At 45.0% G+C, this 21136-nt stretch overlaps 1 protein-coding gene across 1 annotated transcript in view; it reads left to right on the top strand.

Annotated features, from left to right (window-relative positions):
- The window catches only part of LOC137347890 (beta-1,4 N-acetylgalactosaminyltransferase 2-like), a 102703-nt gene that overhangs the window by 21763 nt on the left and 59804 nt on the right, over positions 1–21136 (top strand). Inside the window, exons 3-4 of the mRNA XM_068012935.1 lie at positions 10792–10898; positions 10991–11028. Coding sequence (XP_067869036.1) covers positions 10792–10898; positions 10991–11028 — 145 coding nt within the window. The remainder of the gene's footprint in view (positions 1–10791; positions 10899–10990; positions 11029–21136) is intronic.

The raw sequence follows: 21136 nt of genomic DNA, 5'->3' as shown, positions 1-21136 counted from the left end.
GATGATGTCAGTTGAAGGGCAACATGTATTTGACAAATAGAAGGGGGCAAAAAATAGATGAGGGGAGATTTGAAAGTGTAGGGGACAGTACCTCTCAGGGAACAGTTAACAATATCAGCTAGCATGGAACCAGGAAGGCAAGTTGGGTGGTCAGCAGTTTGATAAGAATCAGGTTGAAGGAGTAGGAGGTGGGCCTCAAGTTTGTCCCAATGGGCTGGGGAAGGGGGGAAGCAACAGAGGCAGCTGAATTGATTATCTCAATCTTAGTGACAAAGAAGTTCATGAGTCGCTTATACTTGTTGTTGGAGATGAGGGTGGAGGGGGCAGAGGAGAGGTGTTTAAGAAGATGGTTTACATTGGTTATTTTTACATTTCAGGATGATCCTGCAGTTGTGAGCACTTATGGTAGAAGGGAGCCAGACCCAATAATGCTTTATGTTGTCCAGCCAGGTCTGGCAATGAATGGTTGAACAAGGTGTCTGCCATAAACTTTCAAGTCTGCATCCCTTGAACTTAAAGGGAGTGGAGATAAGAGCTGGACTAGGGAGAACAATCAGGGCAAGAGAGAGTAATGGTTTTAATAGGGACAAGAGGATCAAGGTTGACATGAGGATGTGATGGAGCAGGTTGATAGCTGCAGAACTGGCTTGGTGAATGGAGGTCAAAAGACTGGGCAGTTGGGATTTTGCAAGTGCAGTGGTAAGTGACTTGGGGGAGAATATTTTCCTTGGGTGGAGACACAAGAAAGTGGAGTTTGGAGGGGGAAGGGAGATGTGGATGAACAGCAAAACAAAGAAATAATCAGACATGGCCTTTTCTGTGATTGACATAATGGGAGAAGCAAGGCCATGTGAAATGGCAAGGGTGAGGGGATGGTTGTGAAAATGTTCAGGGGAGTTTATATGGAGAGAGCGGTTCAGTGAGCACAGGAAGGCAGCGGACTCAGAGTTCGCAGAGAGAGCACGATGAGTTGAGATGAAGGTTAAAATCATCAACGATGCAAAGTTGCTCAGTGTACAGCATGAGGGAGGAAAGCAATGAAAATATCGCAGTCAGAAATTTGGCGTGGTGCCTGGGTGAGTGGTAGAGAACAAGGATTTTAAATGATAGGTGAAAGAGGTGGAACAAGCTGAGATACTCAAAGGAGAAGGTACCAGAGGAGCAGAGGGTCAGACCAAGGTGTGATTTCATAATTAAAGCAACACTAAAACTGTGGCAGTTTGGGTGGGGCAAGCAGCGGAATGTATAGCCAGGTGGGAAGCTTCATTAAAGGGGAAGGTGTCAACATCCCTCAGCCAGGTTTCCATCAAGACCATGATGTCAATGCAATCATCCACAATAATCTCATGGATGGAAAGGGCCTTGTTTACATGTTAATGGACATTCTAGAGGGAGATGTGGTAAAGGGTGGTGACAGCCAATCGTCAGCAAAGTCCACAGGGTCAGCATTAGGAGGAGTGAGTGGAACAGAAAGAAGGCTGGAAAGATTCACTTCCAGTGGGTGCACTGGATGGGAAGGTCTGTGAGAGAGAAGTGTTACGACTAGGCGAGAAATGTGTCTAGGGGTCTGTTACTATCTTCACCTGGTCTTATTGTAACAGGGTTTAATTTTAAACACGCTGTGTTTTGAGCTGCCCCTTGTGAATCCTTGTTCACAACTTTCCAATTATAAGACAAGGAAATGAGCACAAACAGGCTTTCTTTGATTTAAAGAAGAAAAGTGAAATTTATTAAACTTACTTAAACTTAAACTCTAATATAGTTCACGCCTATGGATATACGACGCGTCCATACTAGCATGCACATGTGATATACAGATGCAGATAGGGACAGAAAAGGGGAGAGGAAGATATAGTAGAGAGGGGTTTGAGGCAACATCAGAAGAGTTTCTTGTTTACAGTGCTTCAAGCTCACTTTAGTCCTTTTGTAAGTAATGTTGCTTTTCATTGGGGCCCAGTATTCTTAAACCTTGTTCACGACGAGAACTTTTCTCTCTTTAAATTTCACATCTTCACAAGATTCAGTTCTCTGAAAGATGAGCGGGCAGACAGGAGAGGAGGTAATTCTTGCTTCAGTTCCAGGAACACACGGAGTTCTGAGTTCAAATTCTGTTTTTCCAGTTTAAATCTCCCCTAGTTGGCCAGCAACTGGTCACGTGACCGACTGGTTTGACCAGGTTTCTTCTGTGTATTGGGGCGGGGACTAGGTCCATTGTTTCAACACCGTCTGGTACTATGTAAATGTCCTTCCAGTCAGGGGCTTGCAATATTAAGCTTTAATGTTCATGTAGTGAAATCATGTGTGCCTCAGTCTTGGTAGGTGGGGGTTGCCTGACACCTCCACACCCAGGGGAATGAAATGCGATTTGAAGAAAAACAGCGCATTTCATCACAGAGTTTCAGAGAAATATAAGCTACAGGAAGAAAACCATGCATTTCTCTCATTCACTTCCATTCATTCACCAATTTTAAAGCTTATTATAACTGGTCTGTTCTGGGTGACAGGGCTGTTTTAATTTTCTCTTTTTTTCCTCAGGATAGGTCTATCCTGAACGCTGAGTCATGCAAAGACTTTTTACTTCAGGGGATGGGTGGTTCCCTTTTCCTCTGACTATGGGGGGAGGATTCTTTGTTACTCTTCCCTTTCTTCTCTGGTACACTCCTACCTGCAGGTATTTGTGCAGACTTAACAGCATTCTCCTGTGACACTTGGACTAGGTGAGGCATCACCCTCACGGATTCTCTGCCCCCAAGAGGTCTCTCTTTGTCTCTGCAGGTTGCTGTAAATGCTGTTAGCAACTCTGGTGGTGTGCTTCTAGAGTCTGCATTTACATAGGGGGATGTAGGGTCTAACTTTCCACGTTTTTCGGGGTTGGTTTCCTGGACATTAAGGGTTTTCATCTGTGATTTTTCCTGGGCTTCCTTGAACCTGCACTTTCGGTCACTTTTCCCCAATACTGGTTTGAGTTTCTGAGCCTCACCTAGGGAAAATCCATTTAATTCATCCCCTAGGTCTCCTAACTTTCCAAAGAAAGTCTCGGACAGGTCATTTGCCTGCAGTGCCAATGCAGTCTGCTCTCGGGGAGTTGGTTTGATCATGGCCTGATCCACTACACATTCAGGGACTCTGCAGGGGACTTTCTCCTGCCACTGTCCTGTCTCTCTGACCTCCTGCGGTCTTTCTTTCACTACTGGGAGGGCTACCACCATCACCCCTGCCAGATCATTACCTAAGAACAGGTCAACCACGTCCACAGGCAAACTAGAGACAATCCCTATGGTCACCAATCCTGAAACTAGGTTGCAGTCCAGGTGCAACCGGTGTACAGGTACAGGCATACACTGCCCTCCAATATCAGTCACCACCATTTTGGTGTTCGCTGCACTCTCTGGGGGAAAGGTCAGGTCTTTTCCCAGTAAAAGGGATCTAGTGGCCCCTGAGAATCACTATGGCCTTGCTATCCCCACTCGAGGGATATGGGGTTACTTTCCCTTCAAATACAAAACCCTGATAACCTTCAGGAATCCTATTAACTTTTCCTGTACTGGCCATAGTAAGCTTCCTGGGTTGCACTCTTAATGCAGTTAAAGCCACAGCTTGTTCTGTGTTATGCATCAGACCCTTGTCTTCACTGAGTGGGTATGCCCTGATTAACCCTACCGGTTTTCCCTTTCGTTTCCAGCAGTCAGCTTTTAAATGCCCTGCCTTATTACAATGGAAACACACAGGTCTCCGGGTCTCACTCTTGCTCACAGCACCTTCCTTTTCAGTTGGAGGAGGGCTCCCTGTGTCTCCTGCTTTCCTTTCTCTCCAAGGACTGCCTGGGCGGAGATCACCTTCCCATCCTTTGTCCTTTTCGGAATTGTGGGGGTGATCAGAAAAGGTTCTCCCATGGGAAACCGACTTATAAATTAAAGCAAACTCATCAGCCAGAACGGCCACTTGCCAGGCTCCCTGAACCCACTGCTCCTCTACATGGGTCTTTATTGAGAATGGGAGAGAGTTTTTAAATTCCTCTAACAGGATTACTTCTCTGACAATCTCATAGCTGAGCTGTATTTTAAGAGCCCTCAGCCACTGGTCAAAAGCCAGCTGCTCACTTCTTTCAAACTCCAAATTATTTTGATTGGCTTGCTTTTTGAGGGTTCTCAACTGTTGGCGATTGGCTTCGGGTACTAATTCATATGCCCCGAGGATAGCAGAATCACAGAATTACAGAATAATACAGTGCAGAAGAGGGCCTTCAGCCCATTGAGTCTGCACTGATGCATTAAAGACCTGTCAACCTCATCCCATTTGCCAGCACTTGGTCCATAGCCTTGAATGTTATGATGTGCCAAGTGCTCAGTCTCTCTCTCTCTCTTTCTCTTTCCCTGTCTTCAAGTTTCCTTTGTTCCAATTGTATCTTTGCTAGCAGTACCCTCTCTGGATCTGCTTCTAACATTGTTTCTGCTTCTTCTGATTCAAGGGAAAAGTGGTTGGCCACTAGCCTTAGGAGTTCAGACTTCCTAGCCTTGCCATGTACAGTGATACCACACTGCTCAGCCATTTTCTCAACTCCTTCTTAGACAGTGCTTTTAACTTATCCCAGGTTACTTCACCCTGGCTTGGAGAGCTACTCGCTTCAGTTGCAGACATGTTAGTATTCAATCACACAAGAAAACCTGTATTAATCTTTGCTCTTTTTAATTGGGAACAATTTGGCTTTCCACTTCCAATTTCACTCGTTCGACTGTGGGTAAAATTCCCACGCGAGCACCCAATTTTCAGTTACGACCGGGTGAGAAAGGTGTCTGGAGGTCTTTTATTATCTTTACCTGGTCTTATTGTAACAGGGTTTAATTTTAAACACACTGTGTTTTGAGTTCCCCCTTTGTGAATTTTTTTTCACAGTTTTCCAATTATAAGGCAAAGAAATGAGCACAAGCAGGCTTTCTTTGGTTTAAAGGATAAAAGTAAAATTTATTAAACTTAATTAAACTTAAACTCTACGCCTACGCATATACAATACGCATGCACATGTGATACACACATGGAAATAGGGACATAAAAGAGGAGAGGAAAATATAGTAGAGAGGGGTTTGAGGCAATATCAGAAGAGTTTCTTGTTCACTGTGCTTTGAGCTCACTTTAGTCTTTTTGTAAGTAATCTTGCTTTTCATTGGGGCCCAGTATTCTTAAACCTTGTTCACTGTGGGAGACTTCTCTCTCTTTGAAGTTCACATGTCTTCACAAGATTCAGTTCCCTGAAAGATGAGCAGGCAGACAGGAGAGGCTGTAATTCTTGCTTCAGTTCCAGGAGCACACAGCGTTCTGAGTTCAAATTCTGTTTTTCCAGTTTAAAACTCCCCTAGTTGGCCAGCAGCTGGTTATGTGACCGACTGGTTTGATCAGGTTTCTTCTGTGTATTGGGGCTGGGACTGGTTCCTTTGTTTCAACACTGTCTGGTACTATGTAAATGTCCTTCCAGCCAGGGGCTTGCAATTTTAAGTTTAATGTTCATGTAGTGAAATCATGTGTGCCTCAGTCTTAGCAGGTGGGGGGGTTTGCCTGACAGTAGGATGGGACAGTTGGGGTTGCTGCCCATAAGGAAGCAGTGATGAGTACCTCAATGGGCCCTTCAGCGATGCCAAGAGAGGCAAAAAGAGAAGGTGCAGGCTTACCTAAGAGGGAATCAAACCTGAGACGGCAGTAAAACAGTAAGAACGTTGAGGATGTTAGGGTAGAGATTTGGAAGGGAAAAGTACCCAAGAGGGGAGAAATGAAAGGAGGTATGACGACAGGAGAGAGATGTCTTGGAGTGGTAAAGAGGAAAGAAGGACAAAGGAAAATAGAAATGATGGACTTGAGTCCAGAGCAGCAGCCAAATTGCACACATGTATTGACACAGAGAAACTCAAGCTACATAGGCATGATCACATAGCAAGATTACGATTGCTATGTCTGAGTGGTAAACGAAGAATACAGAGAAGACAATAGGAGTGGGTCCAGGGTAAAGTCAGAGGTCCCGTGGTAGGATAAAGATGACAAAGATAAAGCAGAGTCAGCCTGTAGTATTGAGAAACTGATGTCCAGGTTCAGAGAAAGGTGTGGAGGGCAACTGAATCCAGAAGCGATTTGAAGGATAGATCATTGGAGGACACACTGCTGGAGGTACATCCATGAGAATGAAGACCCAGGAGGTGTGCAGAATCAAGCAAGAGCAGAGAAGTGGCGACAAAGTTGAAGGTTACTATATAAATATAAGAACATAAGAAATAGGGGCAGGAGGAGACCATAAAGCCCCTCTAGCCTGCTCCAGCATTCAATAGGATCATGGCTGATCTTCTGCCTCAGCTTCACTTTCCCACCTGCTCCTCAAATAGAAACATAGAAAATAGGAGCAGGAGTAGGCCATTCGGCCCTTCGAGCCTGCTCTGCAACTCATTATGATCATGGCTGATCATCCAACTCAGTAGCCTGTTCTGGCTTTTGCCCACACCCTTTGATCCCTTTAGACCCAAGAGCTATATCTAACTCCTTTTTGAAAACATACAATGTTTTGGCCTCAACTGCTTTCTGTGGTAGTGAATTCCACAGGCTCACCACTCTCTGGATGATGCAATTTCTCTTCATCTCAGTCCTGAAAGGTTTACCCCGTATCCTTAGACTATGACCCCTGGTTCTGGACTCCCCCACCATCGGGAACATCCTTCCTGCATCCACCCTATCAAGTCCTGTTAGAATTTTATAGGTTTCTATGAGAGCCCCCCTCACTCTTCTGAACTCCAGCGAATATAATCCTAACCGATTCAATCTCTCCTCATACGTCAGTCCCGCCATCCCAGGAATCAGTCTGGTAAACCTTCGCTGCACTCCCTCTATAGCAAGAACATCCTTCCTCAGATAAGGAGACCAAAACTGCACACAATATTCCAGGTGTGGCCTCACCAAGGCCCTATATAAGTGCAGCAAGACATCCCTGCTCCTGTACTCGAATCCTCTCGCTATGAAGGCCAACATACCATTTGCCTTTTTTACTGACTGTTGCACCTGCATGCTTACCTTCAGCGACTGGTGTACGAGAACACCCAGGTCTCGCTGCATATTCCCCTCTCTCAGTTTATAGATGTTCATATAATAATCTGCCTTCCTGTTTTTGCTACCAAAGTGGATAACCTCACATTTATCCACATTATGCTGCATCTGCCATGCATTAGCCCACTCACTCAACTTGTCCAAATCACCCTGAAGCCTCTCTGCATCCTCCTCACAACTCACCCTCCCACCCAGTTTTGTGTCATCTGCAAATCTGGAAATATTACATTTAGTTCCCTCATCTAAATCATTGGTACATATGGTGAATAGCTGGGGTCCTAGCACCGTTCCCTGCAGTACCCCACTAGTCACTGCCTGCCATTCGGAAAAAGACCCATTTACCCCTACTCTTTGTTTCCTGTCCGCCAATCAATTTTCTATCCATCGCAATACACTACCCCCAATCCCATGCACTTTAATTTTACATGCTAATCTCTTATGTGGGACTTTGTCGAAAGCCTTCTGAAAGTCCAAATAAACCACATCCACTGGCTCCCCCTCATCAATTCTACTAGTTACATCCTCGAAGAATTCTAGTCGATTTGTCAAGCATGATTTCCCTTTCATAAATCCATGCTGACTCTGTCCCATTCTACCACTGTTCTCCAAGTGCTTTGCTATAAAATCTTTGATAATGGACTCTAGAATTTTCCCCACTACCGACGTCAGGCTGACTGGTCTATAATTCCCTGCTTTCTCTCTACCTCCCTTTTTAAATAGTGGGGTTACATTAGCTACCCTCCAACCTGTAGGAACTGCTCCAGAGTCTACAGAATCTTAGAAGATGACCACCAATGCATCCAATATTTCTAGGGCCACTTCCTTAAGTACTCTGGGATGCATACCATCAGGCCCTGGGGATTTATCGGCCTTCAATCCCATCAATTTCCCCAACACCATTTCTCTACTCATACTAATTTCCTTCAGTTCCTCTCTCTCACTAAGCCCTGTGTTCCCCAACATTTCTGGTATGATATTTGTGTCCTCCTTTGTGAAGAAAGTACCAAAGTATGCATTTAATTGGTCAGCCATTTCTTTATTTCCCATAATAAATTCCCCTGTTTCTGACTGTAAGGGACTTACATTTGTCTTTACCAATCTTTTTCTCTTCACATGCCTATAGAAACTTTTACAGTCAGTTTTTATGTTCCCCGCAAGCTTGCTCTCGTACTCTATTTTCCCCTTCTTAATCAATCCCCTGGTCCTCCTTTGCGGAATTCTAAAGTGCTCCGAATCCTCAGGTCTGTTGTTTTTCCTAGCAAATTTATATGCCTCTTCCTTGGATCTAATGCTATCTCTAATTTCCCTTGTAAGCCATGGTTTGGCTACCTTTCCCGTTTTACTTTTGCGCCAGACAGGGATAAACAATTGTTGTAATTCATCCATGTGTTCTTTAAATGTTTGCCATTGCCTATCCACCAAAATCCCTTTAAGTAACATTTCCCAATCCGTCATGGCCAACTCGCGCATCATACCTTCGTAGTTTCCTTTACTAAGATTCAGGACCCTAGTCTCAGAATCAACTACAGCACTCTCCATCTTGATGAAGAATTCTATCATATTATGGTCGCTCATCCCCAAGGGGTCTCGCACAACTAGATTGTCAATTATTCCTCTACTAGATTGTCAATTATTCCACTATCCCTTAATTCCCTGAGAGACCAAAGATCTGTCTATCTCAGCCTCAAATGTATTCAACAGTGGAGCAGCCACAACACTCTGGAGTAGAGAATTCCAAAGATTCCCAACCCTCTTAATGAAGAGATTTTTCCTCATCTGAGTCCTAAATGATTGGCATCTTACCCGGAGACTGTGCCCCTGTGTTCTAGATTCCCAAGCTAGGGGAAATAATCTCTCAGTGGCTATACTGTCAAGCCCCTTCAGAATTTTGTATTTTTCAGTGCGATCACATCCCATTCTTCCAAACTCTAGGGAGTATCGGCCCAATTTACTCGGGCTGTCAAAATAGGACAGCCCTCTTATCCCAGGAACCAATCTAGTGAACGTTAGCTGTACTGCCTCCATTGTTTCTTAAATATGGAGACCAAAAATGTACACAGTATTCCAGGTGTGATCTCACCAAAGCCCTGTACAATTGTAGCAAGACTTCCTTATTCTTATACTCCAATCCTCTTTGGAATAAAGACCAACATGCCATTTCCCTTTCTAGTTGCTTGCTCTACCTGCATGCTAACTTTCTGTGTTCCTTGTATGAGTACACCCAAGTCTCTCTGAACATCAACAGTTAGAACTTTCATGGCTTTTAAAAAATATTCTTCTTTTCTATTCTTACTACCAAAAAATGAATCATCTCACAGTTCCCAACATTATACTCCAACTGCCACCTTGTTACCCACTCACTTAACCTGCCTCTTTCTCTTTGCAGCCTCTTCGTGTCCTTCTCACAGCTTACATTCCCACCAAGCTCTGCATCGTCAGCAAACTTGGATACATTGCTCTGTCTCTTCATCTAGATCATTAATATAGATTCTAAATAGCTGAGGCCCCAGCACTGATCCTTGTGGCACTCTACTAGTTACAACCTGCCAACTTGAAACTGCCCTTTACTCTCTGCTTCTTGTCCATAAACCAATCCTCCATCCATGCTAACCCTACTCATGAGCCCTTATCCTGTGTATTAACTTTTTCTGTGACACTTTAGCGAATGCCTTTTGGGAATCCAAGTAGTACTACATTTACTGGTTCCCATTTATCTACCCTACTTGTTACATCCTCAAAAAACTCTAACAACTTTTCAAACGCCGTATTCCTATCGTAAAACCATATTGATTCTGTTTGATCATGCTATGAGTTTCTAAGAGCATTGTTAAGACTTACTTAAAAATATATTAATAGATTCCTTATAATAATATAATCCAGAGGTGGCAAAGCAATGGACTTTGGCCCAGGAGAGTGAATTTCTAAGCAGGAACTAGACTGTACCTGAAGCTGAAAAGCCAGTAGAAGCAGAAAAACAGTCATAAACGCAACAGGAGTGAAGGATGGGCTGCAAGTTGGACAAAATTGCTGTAAAACTTCAACAACTGTATAACAGAGCATAGACACAGCAGCTGAGTCTTACAGTATAATCCAATGGAGAAGCATTATTTTGACATCTAGAACAGTCCAGGAATTTGAAAGCCAAATTTAAGCAAAGATCCAGCGCTCAGTGAGGCAAACAAATAGCAGGAGATCAACCATGGTCATATTAAACTAGAAGTTAACTCGTAGTTAGGACGAAAGTGCACCCACTATTACATTCAAGGGAATTTAAACAATAGAAGAGAGAAGATTGAGGTCGAAAAGACAAAGGGTGGCAATGGATGGTCAACGATAGTGTTGCACAGCAAAGACGTTCCTGAGGGAGCTGCCAGGCCATCTCAACAGAAGCCTATTTTCCAAGGGATAGGTATGAAAATAAAACAAACAAATCTAAGAGACAAGGCTAGGATTTGAAAATGAGCACAAAGATCTATTCGTTTCAAAAGAGTTTGCAGGAAGAATTCTTCTCCACCTCCGAAGGGAGCTCCGGATTTATTTTTAATGGGTCTTGCTGTCGTGTTTCTGCAGCTGCAATAACATTTTGACCCCAATGCAATTTTAACTGGAGCTCCAGGTTGACCAGCGGACATTGATTCAAGTTTATTATAGATGAAAACAAAAGTACAGTGTCTGTACAAAATGGTATTGTAATAATTAACTATTTCTCCACAGGAATGAATCACCCTTGAAGAATATAATCATAGCCCAACCCAATTCCCCTCTCAGATATCCTATCCATGGAGTCGAAGTAATGCCATTACAGTCAACTGTCATTCCAGGTTAGAATTTCAATTACATTTTTCAGTAAAGCAATGAACGTCATTCATTTTTATTTTTTTCATTTCATATAAAACATTATCTCTTTCTTCAGGTTTAGGTGTGTTTGCATACAAAAGACAGAAATATATGGTATGTAAAAATCTTACATTCTCATTTTCCTCCACGTTTTTCCTCTCCTGAAGGCACTGACCCCTGATGGGCTACAGTTCCACAGGTACTGGCCACTCTCCTGTGCCATGTTCAAGGTGCCAGTCTGTACCTGTGAGCCCAGATGTGATTGCCAACGGGGTTTTGAGTGTCAGCTTGGCTCCATGGCAGCTCTCTTACCTCAGTATCAGAAGATGATGGGTTCCAGTCCCGTTCTGGATTCTGAGCACATAATTGAGGCTAATGCTTCAATGCAGTACTGACAGAGTGCTGATTTGTCAGAGGCACTGCCTTTTGGATGAGATGAGGTTCCATTCCTGTTAAGTCAAAGTTGTTTTTGCACCGAAAAATTGAATTATCCAATAATCAGATAAATAAGAATAAAGCGTGGCAATTTAGTGCTAAAAATTTTACGTAGTCTATATTCAATAATCTGTAGTCACTTCAAAACTATTCACTTTTGTATTGCTGTGTGACAAGGCCAAATGATACTTCATATTCCCTTGTCTAAAATTGCATTTTATGCATTGAAATGTATCAGCAGGGTAACAACGCACTGTTACATTCTACACAAAATATGGCTTAACGGCAAACACTGAACACTTTTGTCTGATATTCCTTTAGAAGATTCTTCAAGCATTCATCTCCCCTCTCTCCTCCCATCAGTTACATCTATCGCTCTTTCTCTCTTCTTCATTTCTCTCTTTCTTTCCCGATTCTGGCTCTCTCACCTTGAATTGGTTTCAAATGACACACTTGTCAAAGGAAGATTAAAACCAGTATCACTCTCTGTGACAGAATCAGTAACCAACGCCTGAATCAGGTGTGATGGCACCCCAATTATGCCCCTTTGTTTAATTTGAAGACTGAACTGGGACGAAGGAAAATTAAAAAATCCCAATTAAATAAAGCTATCAATCAATGAAGGGATCAGTCTGCCTGAGAGATTTTGCTGGCAAATACGTTACAGCTGTGAGACAAAGCAACTCATAAAGAATAAAGATCTCTCTCTCTCCTACCTCTCTGGCAATCCACAGGTTCCCTGCTCAGAAACCAGCCTGAGTGACAGGCTTGGCTTCCAGTTAGACAGTGAGCAGTCCAGAGGAGGCTGCAGGACCAGGTAGGACCGTGTCCTGGGGCGGGGGGTGGAGGGAGGTGGGGTGTCGATCTCAGGGGAGATGGTGTAGGGGTGTCCAGGGGTGGCGGTGTCATTCCTGAAGTCCTGTGGTGGGGGATGGGATCAGAGGCCTGGGTGTAAGAGGATCCGTTCCCATACCCCCTTACTAAGAACAAGAAGAACAAAGAACAAAGAACAGTACAGCACAGGAACAGGCCATTCGGCCCTCCAAGCCTGCGCCGATCTTGATGCCTGCCTAAACTAAAACCTTCTGCACTTCCGGGGTCCGTATCCCTCTATCCCCATCCTATTCATGTATTTGTCAAGATGCCTCTTAAACGTCGCTATCGTACCTGCTTCCACCACCTCCACCGGCAACAAGTTCCAGGCACTCACCACCCTCTGTGTAAAGAACTTGCCTCGCACATCCCCTCTAAACTTTGCCCCTCTCACCTTAAACCTATGTCCCCTAGTAACTGACTCTTCCACCCTGGGAAATAGCTTCTGACTATCCACTCTGTCCATGCTGCTTATAACTTTGTTAAGTTATATACTAAGTTCTTGGACTTTGGGAATTACAAGAACAAAATTGGACACAACACAGGATTTGGCTTAACCATGTTTTATTGAATCCAATAATATCCCTAATACAGACACCTCTATGGTTAGTTGAAACAGAAATAAAACAAAACTATCCTCAGTACAAAGCCTCCTGCGGGAACTTAAAATTGACACCCCAATTCCCAGCTGAACCCTTCAGCGATTTGACCACTGTTGCCAGTTACCCAAAACAAAGTCATTACAACTTGGCTCAAACATATAGATTTCAGGCAAAAACACGACACTTTCGTCCAATTCCCTCAGACCAAGATCACTACAATTTGGCTGAAAATACTTACAATCACCCACACGGCCGGTCAGTCCCGGTGTTGATTGTAGGTCCTGAGATTAGATGACCAACTTTGACCCTTCTTCCAACTGAGGCACCCCTTCAAGATTTGACTGAAAAACTTACAGTTACCCACACGGCTGGTCATTACCAATGTTGATTGTAGGCCTGGACCTGAGATGACCAGTCCCTGTCCTTCTTCACATGACTGCAGTGCCAAACCCTTCGATCTTGTCCTTTTTATGATGATCCTTATCAAAATATCATGAACACGTCCTGCTGGATGGTCAGTGCTTAGCACCTTTTAATCTCTTTCCTCTGTTACCTGCCTAGTCCAGACAGATCCATTCAGTGCTGATGTTAGTTCCATGACCGAGAACAATGAACTCCACCAAGGTGAGCTAGCCCAGGCTCCAGACCTGATATACACGACAAAGGTTTCTCTCCTGTCTTGACAGGACTGAATACTTTGATCTGGGGCTGGTTAGTTGTAACAATGGCCTCCCCAATTACTTAACATGATGGCAGTTATGGTAATGTCCCAAATTCCAGTCCTTTAACAGTATCAGTTCTGTTGTGATGTTGGAATGTTTGAAATTGACCCAACGGAATGCAGCCTGCCTCTGTGTGCTTTGTGTTGTAGTTTGGCTCTCATTCACAGTATTATTGTCAATGGGGGTTAAGGTTCCTTCCCCATACTTCATAAAGTCCAGTTTTAAAGTCCAATTTTAAAGTCCAGTTGGTGGGGGAAGGAATTCCGATCCTACATGGGGTGGAGAACATGGGCCTGATAGGGGAGGGAAACAGGTTGGGGGCGGGGAAGCGGTTGCAGGCTTTGGAGTGGGGGTGGAATTTCAGGCCTGGTATTGGAAACTGGAGTGGGGGCAAATCGGAGGACTAAAGAAGTTTGCACGGCTCTGGGAAGTCAGTGGCAGATTGGAAAGGTTGGCAGGGGGGTGCAGGCGGGTATAGTGTGGCCCGATCTCAGAGCTCTCCCAATGAGCTACACCAGATCCAGCAGGTAAGACACTCACCTCCTGGATCAGACAGTTCCGAAGAAGGGTCACTCTGCTTCTCTTTCCACAGATGCTGCCAGACCTGCTGAGTGATTACAGCATTTCTTGTTTTTGTTTCAGACAGTCCCTCCCTGAGTTTCCTGCCAGGTTTCCCAAGGCATGGGAAACCCAGCCGTCCACAGTCAAATTCAAAATGTTGAATGACAATAAGGCTCACAGCCTCATGAAAATGTTTAAAGTGCCAACCCACCTCCTTGAAGTAGGTTGGTAGCCCTCTCACCCCCTGCACCCACCTCACCACCCCTCCACCCACACCATTACACCTCTGTTAAACCCAGGGTGCATGGGTTGGATGCAGGTTGGCTTTGAGATTCTGATTTTTAACACTTTGACAACCCAACATTACCCAAACCCACTCTTGGTTTGTGGTTAAAATTCCCCCCCTTTACGTTAAAGGGGCACATAGACAGTGACATACATGTCGCCAACCTGCAGGCGAACCTATGTGTTAGTAAGTGACCATGTATCCTGGAGCTAAGCCGTATGCCAATGATTCGATGTGTTTAGCTTTTGGAAGATGTGAGTTTCACAAGGCTTTCAGTTGTGTGTTGCATCTTGCATATATGCCCTGCAGAGGCGTGGGTGAGAATGACATGCAATAACAGCTGTAAGATTATGTAAGTTCTTGGCATGGGTGAGGAACAAATGGACAAGTTGTCAGGCAACACTTTGGGACGTGGAATGCGAAGTCATCTACCTGATACATGGTAGTTTTATCTTGCCATATTTCTTAAATTATATTGTCTTCTTCTACATCTAGTGCCAGACGCTACAGGTACTGTAACATGGTGGTGTCGTGGTAATGCCACTGAAATAGTAATCCAGAAGCCCAGGCTAATGCCCTGGAAAAATGGGTTCAAATCCCACCATGGCAGATGGTGGAATTTAAATACACTTAATGAATAAAAATATCTGGAATTGAAAGCTGGGGCTGGATTTTATGCACCCACTGACAGGAGTGACGGCGGGCGAAAATAAATTGCAGGCAGTGTGCCGCTGTGATCTTTTTCGCGATGGCCCACAATAATATGCTGGTTGAGCCACCCCTCCCCCCATCCCCTCCCGGGTGAAGGGCGGGCTCTCAAACGGCAGCAATGGCATCAGCTGCCTTTACACAGGCGCCGGCGCCATATTTAGAGGCCTGCCGGCTAATTTAAATTTTTAAAGTTATACCCCACCGTTTTGATTAAAAATCTGCTGCCCCTTTCCCACCCCCCCAATAACAATAAAATTCATTATATGCCGTTTCCCCCCACAAAACACTTACCATCCAAACTTGTACTTCTCCTCAAACTGAACGAAGTGTACAGGTCACCCCTTCCCACCATCCCCTACACTAATGATGTAACTTTGACCCCGTTCCCTCCCCCCGCACTAAAATTCTTAAGTTCCCTCCTTCCCCACCACTGTGGTGCTTGCTTTCCCCAGACGGGAAAGTGAAGGCATGTGAGTTCCAGCCACCGCTCAGAAGATCGCAGCCTGACAGTAAGATTGGAGTCAATTTTTTTTTAAATGTGTGCATTCTGCTAAGTTGAATATTTTAATTCGGGTCCAATTGCCCAGCAGCGGGGGGGCCGCCACGGAGCCTCGCCGCCGCCAGGAAGATTGGGCCTGGCCCTCCCGCTGTGAGGCTCCATGGCAGGCCGCTGCCGGGAACGATCTTCCAGCCCCACAAACTCCGCCCCACCGACCCAGCCGCGTTGGGAGCTTTGTAAGATCCCAGCCCTCGCCTCAGTAATGGTGCCATGCAACCATTGTCAATTGTTGTAAAAGCCCATCTGGTTCACGATAGTGAAGGGGACTGTCAGAGAATACAGCAGAATATAGATAGATTGGAGAGTTGGGCAGAGAAATGGCAGATGGAGTTCAATCAGGGCAAATGCGAGGTGATGCATTTTGGAAGATCCAATTCAAGAGTGAACTATACAGTAAATGGAAAAATCCTGGGGAAAATTGATGTACAGAGAGATTTGGGTGTTCAGGTCCATTGTTCTCTGAAGGTGGCAACGCAGGTCAATAGAGTGGTCAAGAAGGCATACAGCATGCTTTCCTTCATCGGACGGGGTATTGAGTACAAGGGTTGGCACGTCATGTTACAGTTGTATAAGACTTTGGTTTGGCCACATTTGGAATACTACATGCAGTTCTGGTCGCCACATTACCAAAAGGATGTAGATGCTTTGGAGAGGGTGCAGAGGAGGTTCACCAAGATGTTGCCTGGTATGGAGGGCGCTAGCTATGAAGAGAGGTTGAGCAGATTAGGATTATTTTCATTAGAAAGACGGAGGTTGAGGGGGGACCTGATTGAGGTGTACAAAATCATGAGAGGTATAGACAGGGTGGATAGCAAGAAGCTTTTTCCCAGAGTGGGGGATTCAATTACTAGGGGTCACGAGTTCAAAGTGAGAGGGGAAAAGTTTAGGGGGGATATGCGTGGAAAGTTCTTTACGCAGAGGGTGGTGGGTGCCTGGAATGCGTTGCCAGCGGAGGTGGTAGACGCGGGCACGATAGGGTCTTTTAAGATGTATCTAGACAGATACATGAATGGGCAGGAAGCAAAGAGATACAGACCCTTAGAAAATAGGCGACATGTTTAGATAGAGGATCTGGATCGGCGCAGGCTTGGAGGGCTGAAGGGCCTGTTCCTGTGCTGTAATTTTCTTTGTTCTTTGTTCTTTGAATGTCCTTTAGGGAAGGAAATCTGCTGTCTTTGCCTGGTCTGGCCTACATGTAACTCCTGACCCAGAATAATTGGCAAATGGGGATGGGCAATAAATGCTGGCCTGGTCAGCAACGCCCACATTGCCATAAATGAATAAAAAAAAGGTTGACTCTTAACTGTCCTCTGAAATGGCTTACTAAGCCATTCAGTTCAAGGGCAATTAGGGATGGGCAAGCAATGCTGACATTGCCAGTGACACCCACATCCCATGAATGATAAAAAAAAAAGGTTATTTCATCTTTATGTTGTTTCAGGTTCCCAGATGTTGGAAAGAATCACACTTTAATCTTGGAAAAGGCTGAAGTCAGTCTGTTTTATTACAGCACCATGCTTTGTACTATAGAACCTGATTCTTGTGTTACATATAACATGACTCCCCAGTGCTGCCGTGAATATAGCCCCCTACTGGAACACTTACACATAACAACTAGTTCCTAGCTAATTAGTTCCTAACACTTTCTTCTTCTTTGGCCTCCTTGTCTCGGGAGACAATGGGTAAGCGCCTGGAGGTGGTCAGTGGTTTGTGGAGCAGTGCCTGGAGTGGCTATAAAGGCCAATACTCGAGTGACAGACTCTTCCACAGGTGCTGCAGATAAAATTTGTTGTGAGGGCTGTTTCGCAATTGGCTCTCTCCTTGCGCTTCTGTCTTTTTTCCTGCCAACTGCTAAGTCTCTTCGACTCGCCACACTATAGCCCCGCCTTTATGGCTGCCTGCCAGCTCTGGCGATCACTGGCAAATGACTCCCACGACTTGTGATCAATGTCACAGGACTTCATGTCGTGTTTGCAGACGTCTTTAAAGCGGAGACATGGACGGCCGGTGGGTCTGATACCAGTGGCGAGCTCACTGTACAATTTGTCCTTGGGGATCCTGCCACTTTCCATGCGGCTCACATGGCCAAGCCATCTCAAGCGCCGCTGACTCAGTAGGGTGACTCAGTAGGCTGGGGATGTTGGCCGCCTCAAGGATTTCTGTGTTGAAGATACGGTCCTGCCACCTGATGCCAAGGATTCTCCAGAGGCAGCGAAGATGGAATGAATTGAGACGTCGCTCTTGGCTGACATACGTTGTCCAGGCCTCGCTGTCGTAGAGCAAGGTACTGAGGACCTAACACTTTACAGATAGTATAACAATATATACATATATAACAAAGGTACTGCAGACAACTTTGAGCTGGGCATGACCACCTTCTAGGTTTAATTTAATGGCTGGAATATTACGTTGGGCGGGAGGCTTTGCCCACCGGCCAAAAAATTGGAGACAAGCCCACCTCCGCCGGCTTGGGGAGCCACTCCCCAGGTGCTGAATCGGCCTTGGGTGGGACTTCCACCTCTTTGGGGCAGGAAGTCCTGGCTCATGGAGCTGCCAGCCAGTCAGTGGGCCAGCAGCTCTTAGTCCCAGCAGCACTAACGGGAGTGGTGGTCACTGCTGGGACTACACCAGCTGTCGCAAGCAAGGTGAAGGATGGCCCCAGAACAAAGAAAGGTTTTTGGGGCTTTGCTGGGGACAAATCTGGGCCCCAGCGAAGCAAAGGGTATTGGTTGTGGGGGGGAGTGTTGTGCGGTGAGGGAGGTTGGGGCTTCGAGGGTGGCCCTCTGTGGGACACAGGTTGCCCCATCAGGAGGGCCCTCCCCAGCCCACAAGGAGGCCACCAGGTTTTACTTGGCAGTGTTCTTGGGATCTTTGCCATCCACCCCAATACCAGCGATGGCAGGAGGAGGCCCATAACTGGCAGTTAATTGGCCACTTAAGGGATGAATTGGCCTGGGGTGGGTGGGCCATTTCTCGCCGCTGCTGCCAGTCCGCGTAAAATTGCCGGGGGGGTAGGAAGGCATTAGGAATGCCACCCCCCTGCCTCCCACTCAATTTTACATATCCCCCCAGCCACCAGCCCACTCATTTGGGGGCCATAACATTCCAGCTAATGCCTTGTGGCTAGGGTACCCTTGAGTTCCAGGTTCCACATCACAGCCATTAAACAGCAGATATGAGACAGTGCTACTCCACCACTTTGCTAAGAGCTCTGTTTTGTAACTCATGAATAATAGTAAGCCTGAGGATTGGAAGAGTTTTAGAAATCAGCAAAGGCAGACCAAAAAGTTGATGAAAAGGAAAAAATAGAACATGACAGTAAAATAGCTAGGAATATAAAAATGGAATGTAAGAGTTTTTACAAGTATATGAAAAGGAGGTGAGTAGCTAAAGTAAACATTGGTCTCTTAGAGGCAAACAGGAGAAATTATCATGGGAAATGAAAAATTGGCAGAGGCACTGAACAAATATTTTGTGTCTGTCTTCACAGTAAAATACACAAATTAGAGGGCAACCAAGGGGCTAATAAGACTAAAAACTTGAAGTAATTAATATCAGCATCGAAAACATACTAGAGAAACTTAAGGGAGTAAAAGCCAACAAATCCCCAGGACCTGATAGCCTATATCCCAGGGTTCTAAAAGAGGTAGCTGCAGAGATAGTGAATGCATTAGTTATGATTTTCTAAAATTCCCTAGATTCTAGAACAGTTCCAGAGGGTTGGAAGTTAGCAAATGTAAGAACACTATTCAAGAAAGGAGGGAGTGAGAAAACAAAACTACAAGGCCAGATAGCCTGACATCAGTCATTGGGAAAATGCTGGAATCTATTATGAAGGCAGTCTTAACAAAATACATAGAAAATCATAGACTTGGATTTCCAAAAGGCATCAATAAAGGTCCACTCAAAAAGTTACTATGCAGTACAAGGGCCCATGGAGTAGTGGATAATAAATTAGTACAGATGGAGGATTGGTTGATGGACAAGAAACAAAGAGTAGGGATAAGTGGGGCATTTTCAAGTTGGCAGGCTGTAACTAGTAGAGTGCGACAAGGAGCAGTGCTGGGCCCTCAGCTATTTGGACTCTATATTAATGACTTTGATGATACAAAGCTAGGTGGGAATATAATATGTGAGGAGGACACAAAGTGGCTGCAAAGACATATAGACAGGTTGTGTGAGTGGGCAACAAGGCTGCAGATGGACGAAGTGGGGAAGTGTGAGTTTATTCATTTTGGCAGTAAATAGAAAAACAGAATGTTTTTAAAGGTGTGAAACTTTCAACTGTTGATGTTCGGGGAGACTTGGGTGTACTCATACAAGGAACGCAGAAAGTTAGCATGCAGGTACAGCAAGCAATTAGGAAGGCAAATGGCATGTTGGACTTTATTGCAAGAGGATTGGAGTACAAGAATAATAAAGTCTTTCTCCAATTGTACAGGGCTTTGGTGAAATCACACCTGAAGTACTGTGCACAGTTTTGGTCTCCATATGTAAGGAGGGATATACTTGCCTGGGAGGCAGTACAGAAAAGTTCACTATATTAGTTCCTGGGACGAGAGTGTTGTCCTATGATGAGAGGTTGAGAAAATTGTGTCCATAGTTTATGGATTTCAAAGAATGAGCGGTGATCTCATTGAAACATACAAAATTCTTAAGCGACTTGGCAGGGTAGACACTGAGAGTTTGTTTCCCTTGGCTGGAGACTCTAGAATCCAGAATCTGGGGTAGAGTCTCACGATAATGGGGTGATCACATGGACTGAGATGAGAAATCTTTTCACTCAGAGGATTGTGAATCTTTGGAATTCTCTACTCCAGAGGATTGTGGAGCCTCCATCATTGAGTATATTCAAGGCTGAGATAGGTCGATTTTGGGAGGGAATCAAGAAATATGGAGAGTGAGTGAGAGAGTGTAGTGAGACTGAAGATCAGCCATGCTTGTATTGAAAGGCGAAACATGCTCAAAGGTCCATATGGTCTACTCCTGCTCCTATTTCTTATGTTCTTATGATTGCCGTCCATGGACAGTGCATGTACAATGAGAGCCATGCTACCATCAGGAACATCATGGAGAAAATCATTGGAGCTCTGAAACAATGTGCGGCACAGTGGCGCAGTGGTTAGCACCGCAGCCTCACAGCTCCAATGACCCGGGTTCAATTCTGGGTACAGCCTGTGTGGAGTTTGCAAGTTCTTCCTGTGTCTGCGTGGGTTTTCGCCGGGTGCTCCGGTTTCCTCCCACATGCCAAAGACTTGCAGGTTGGTAGGTAAATTTGCCATTGTAAATTGCCCCTAGTATAGGTAGGTGGTAGGGAAATATAGGGACAGATGGGGATGTGGTAGGAATATGGGATTAGTGTAGGATTAGTATAAATGGGTGGTTGAAGGTCGGCACAGACTCGGTGGGCCGAAGGGCCTGTTTCAGTGCTGTATCTCTAAATAAAAATAAATAAATGTGCTGCATTTTATCA

Source organism: Heterodontus francisci, chromosome 33 (genome assembly GCF_036365525.1).
Source record: "Heterodontus francisci isolate sHetFra1 chromosome 33, sHetFra1.hap1, whole genome shotgun sequence".
In the NCBI taxonomy this organism is placed as follows: domain Eukaryota; kingdom Metazoa; phylum Chordata; class Chondrichthyes; order Heterodontiformes; family Heterodontidae; genus Heterodontus; species Heterodontus francisci.
Note: the sequence above shows the minus strand (reverse complement) of the source record. Positions and strands in the feature narration are given on the sequence as shown.